This window comes from Coenobita brevimanus, chromosome 83, assembly GCF_032717465.1.
Source record: "Coenobita brevimanus isolate Jiangsu-jjx chromosome 83, ASM3271746v2, whole genome shotgun sequence".
NCBI lineage: Eukaryota > Metazoa > Arthropoda > Malacostraca > Decapoda > Coenobitidae > Coenobita > Coenobita brevimanus.
This window is the reverse complement of record NC_137036.1, coordinates 14,009,289-14,014,036: the sequence shown is the minus strand read 5'-3', so window position 1 is coordinate 14,014,036 and position 4,748 is coordinate 14,009,289. Positions and strand designations below refer to the sequence as shown.

General features: G+C 47.6%; 1 protein-coding gene across 1 annotated transcript; it reads right to left on the bottom strand.

The window, feature by feature from the left end:
* Positions 1-599: 599 nt before the first annotated feature.
* On the bottom strand, positions 600-4,154 carry LOC145409939 (uncharacterized). The gene is made up of 5 exons (XM_080280199.1): positions 4,121-4,154; positions 2,640-3,055; positions 968-1,163; positions 689-910; positions 600-655 (listed from the first exon to the last, which is right to left on the bottom strand). The coding sequence occupies exons 1-5, from the start codon at positions 4,152-4,154 to the stop codon at positions 600-602; spliced, it is 924 nt and encodes a 307-aa protein (XP_080136325.1).
* Positions 4,155-4,748: the final 594 nt, after the last annotated feature.

The following is a 4,748-nucleotide window of genomic DNA, read 5'->3' as shown; positions in this document are numbered from 1 at the left end:
CATGAGTGAGTGTGGTAGGATGTTGTATGGTGCATGATTGTGTGATGGTGCTGGGATGGTGTGGTGTATTAGTGTGTTATGATGTTGTATGGTGCATGAGTGAGTATTATGGTGCTGTGATAATATGGTGTATTAGTGTGTTATGGTGCTGTATGGTGCATGAGGTGACTTATGGTGCACTAGATATCAGTTTAGGCCAAGTTAGTGTAAAAAGAGTACAGCAAGAATATGTAATCAAAAGGGCTTCATGATACAGAGTCAAATAAATAACTAAAAATAAACAGGATTATTCTTTTCATCTGGGATTTCACTGGGCCATCGTCGACATCAGGAACCAAGATCTAAGGTCGAGTCCAGACCAAACCCGTGCTGGTGCGGGCGTGTGCGGGCTGAATTTCCCATCCTTGTTACCCAAAGTGGTCTTGCGGTATGCAGGGTGTGCGTGGGCTGGTGTGGGCTGAGTTTCGCTTCTCTCTTCCCCCTACTGGACGCAGGCATACGTGGGCGAGGACTTCTAGGGGCTATACGATGCAGAACTCATCCCGCACCAGCAAACATCTGGTGCGGACGGGACCTAATGGACGCTGAAGCTTCTTTTTTTATTTTCCAGGTGTTTGATACAGACCTGAGGGAGGCTGGAAAGCACCATTCCCACCTCCGTTGTTGTACCCACCATTCCTACCACCACCATTCCTACCACCATTGCCATAGCCACCTCCATTCCCATTCCTACCACCATTACCATAGCCACCTCCATTCCCATTCCTACCACCATTACCATAGCCACCTCCATTCCCATTCCTACCACCATTACCATAGCCACCTCCATTCCCGTTCCTACCACCCCCGTTACCAAACCCGTTGCCTCCTGCCCCGTTCCCGTTCCCACCGTTTCGACCATACCCGTTCCCTGCTCCGTTCCCATTCCTAATCGGTGTTCCATAAGACCCAGATGGAACACCACCACCATTCCCATTTCCATACGTTCCACCATTGCCACCGTTGGAGACTCCGATGTTGGCATTGAGGTCGTAGAAGTTCTGGGCCGTGGCACAGTCAAAGTTGTACCACCAGTCACACACAAAGTACTGCTGGTTGAAGATTGTACCATTGGGGCAGAGGAAGGAGTCTATTCGCCCATCAAACTGGCAGATGTGGAAGACCTGTGGAAGGGGGCAATGCTAAATGTGCAAGACCTGTGGAAGAGGGCAATGCTAAATGTGGAAGACTGTGGAAGAGGGCAATGAGAAGACTGTGGAAGAGGGTAATGCTATGTGTGGAAGACTGTGGAAGAGGGCAATGCTAAATGGGAAGACCTGTGGATGAGGGCAGTGCTATGTGTGGAAGACCTGTGGAAGGGGGCAATGGTAAATGTGCAAGACCTGTGGAAGAGGGCAATGGTAAATGTGGAAGACTGTGGAAGAGGGTAATGCTAAATGTGGAAGACTGTGGAAGAGGGCAATGCTGTATGTGGAAGACTGTGGAAGAGGGCAATGCTGTATGTGGAAGACTGTGGAAGGGGGCAATGCTATATGTGGAAGACTGTGGAAGAGGGTAATGCTAAATGTGGAAGACTGTGGACGAGGGCAATGGGAAGACTGTGGAAGAGGGTAATGCTGTATGTGGAAGACTGTGGATGAGGGCAATGCTATGTGTGGAAGACCTGTGGAAGGGGGCAATGCTATATGTGGAAGACTGTGGAAGACGGCAGTGCTATATGTGGAAGACTGTGGATGAGGGCAATGCTATATGTGGAAGACTGTGGAAGAGGGCAATGCTGTATGTGGAAGACTGTGGATGAGGGCAATGCTAAATGTGGAAGACCTGTGGATGAGGGCAATGCTATATGTGGAAGACCTGTGGACGAGGGCAATGGGAAGACTGTGGAAGAGGGTAATGCTATATGTGGAAGACCTGTGGAAGGGGGCAATGCAAAATGGGAAGACTGTGGAAGAGGGCAATGCTATATGTGGAAGACTGTGGAAGGGGGCAATGCTATATGTGGAAGACCTGTGGAAGAGGGCAATGCTATATGTGGAAGACTGTGGAAGGGGGCAATGCTATATGTGGAAGACTGTGGAAGAGGGCAATGGTAAATCCTCTACTCCATTCACTCTAACTTGGCCTAAAATTGCCATCCCTCCAAATGCTGAGTTGTGGCATAAGATGAGCTGAGGCTAGTCATGAAGAAGTGCTAAGGAAAGGCTGTAGGGCCACGCTTTTGTCTATAATATTAACTAGGACACACGTAGTAACCAAGGAGATTAACCTAACTATAGTCACGGCGCACGACTCTGAGGTTGTAATTATCGTGCTCTGGCAACCTACCATTCAAAAGTGCGCCTGATTTCGTGTATGAGACGCATGTGATTCGTGTATAATATGTTCGTGTATAATAAGATTCGTGTGTAATATATTCGTGCATAATAATATTCGTGTGTAATATATTCGTGTATAATAATATTCGTGTATAATATATTCGTGCATAATAATATGATTCGTGTATAATATGGCGCGAAATCGGACGCACTTTTGAATGGTAGGTTGCCAGAGTACGATCATGACCTCAGAGTCGTGCGCCGCGACCTATAGTAACCAAGGAGACTCACCCACCTAGTAACCAAGGAGATTTCACCCACCTGGCATCGCGCATCGGGGGAGGTATCGGCGTAGTATCCAGGGAATTGGGTATCGGCGCAGGTGAAGCCAGTATCGGGAACGAAGGCCAGAATCGGGTAATCCTCTCCAGGTACGCCGCCTCCACCAATAGCGGATCCCAGGTCGCCGCCTCCACCTCCGTTGCCTCCATACCCTCCGTTGCCTCCAAATCCCCCTCCGTTGCCTCCAAATCCCCCTCCGTTGCCTCCAAATCCCCCTCCGTTACCTCCAAATCCCCCTCCGTTGCCTCCATACCCTCCTCCGTTTCCTCCTCCTCCGTTTCCTCCAAATCCTCCTCCGTTTCCTCCACCTCCGTTTCCTCCAAATCCCCCTCCGTTGCCTCCACCATAGCCTCCGTTTCCTCCGTTTCTTCCTCCGTTGCCTCCTCCTCCGTTGCCTCCCCCGTTGAGGTACGCTCCGTTGGTGGTTCCTAGGAGGGCTGAGAGAGAGAGAGAGAGAGAGAGAGAGAGGTAGTTATGATTCCGGAAACACATAGTGACAGGTGTGTGACATGAAGCAGCGCAATGAAAGCTTGCTAAATTTCCTCGTTAAATATAGGGCGACAGGGAGACATGGAGGCGATTTGTTTGTGGCCAGCCTATAGACAGAAATATTCCCTTTAAGAACCCTGCCATCTGACACAGAAAAAACAGTTCGGAAATTCTGCTTTGTTACGTTTGTGGGGACGAGAGAGGTAAGATCCGGGATTGCGCTGGGTAATAGATGGTAATGGATTCATCATCATTATCTTCATCATCATCATCATCATCATCGTCATTATCATTATTTTTATTATAACTATTAAAATCTAAATCCAATATCAATTACTATTAATATTAACACAATTATCTCTTCTTTATCACTATTTTATTATTTTACTACTATAAATGGGGCACTACACACACACACACACACACACACACACACACACACACACACACACACACACCACAACACAACTACCATCTCTATCGCCACATTCCTATTCCCACTACTATAACTGAGGTAGGACACACACACACACACACACACACACACACACACACACACACACACACACACACACACACACACACACACACACACACACATTCTCTCTCTCTCTCTCTCTCTCTCTCTCTCTCTCTCTCTCTCTCTCTCTCTCTCACAAACACACACTCACACACACACACAAAGCTCTACGTAATACTCTCAAAGCTCTACGGATACTCTCAAAGCTCTACGCATACTCAAAGCTCTACGTATACTCCCAAAGCTCTACGTATACTCTCAAAGCTCTACGTATACTCTCAAAGCTCTACGTATACTCCCAAAGCTCACCTTATACTCTCAAAGCTCACCTTATACTCTCAAAGCTCACCTTATACTCTCAAAGCTCTACGCATACTCTAACACATCTTATAACCTCCACACTCATATACCAAGACAGAAAGCTCTACATATTAACCTAACGCATCCTTACCCAGCACCAGTAAGCTCTCAGTAAGCTTCGCCATCTTCCAGTCTTCTTCTACCGAGACGAGCAGCTCAGCAGGTCGTTTGGGTTCCGTGATAAGAGCTCCGGTGACACTGATCTTGTAAAGCTCCTCTCACCGTGGCTCCGAAAGTGCGACTGGCTACGAGCGTGACTGGGCTGAGCTTTATATAGGGAGAGAGAGAGTAAAAGCAAGGCGACGGAGGAAGAGCTGGAGCGTCAGGATGAGGAGGAAGCTTGGATGAAGAGACGCCAGGTAAAAAAAATATATATATATATATATATATATATATATAGGGTTAATTTTACCTGTCTTCCTGTCCTCATTTTAGTCGTGAGCTAATTATTACCTGAAGTAGGAGGAAAGGTTACTCTCTCTCTCTCTCTCTCTCTCTCTCTCTCTCTCTCTCTCTCTCTCTCTCTCTCTCTCTCTCTCCTTGTTCTGCTCGGGGACGGGTATTGTTTTAACTCGGTCTGTGTGTTTGTCTGTCGGTTAACAACTTTACGCGAAAACTCCTGGTGCCATTTTGACCAAAATTACAGGGATGATGGGCTATGACCTTCTGATCACCTGATTAAATGCTGGGCCAAATTGGGCCAAGGCCCAGGCTGTAGG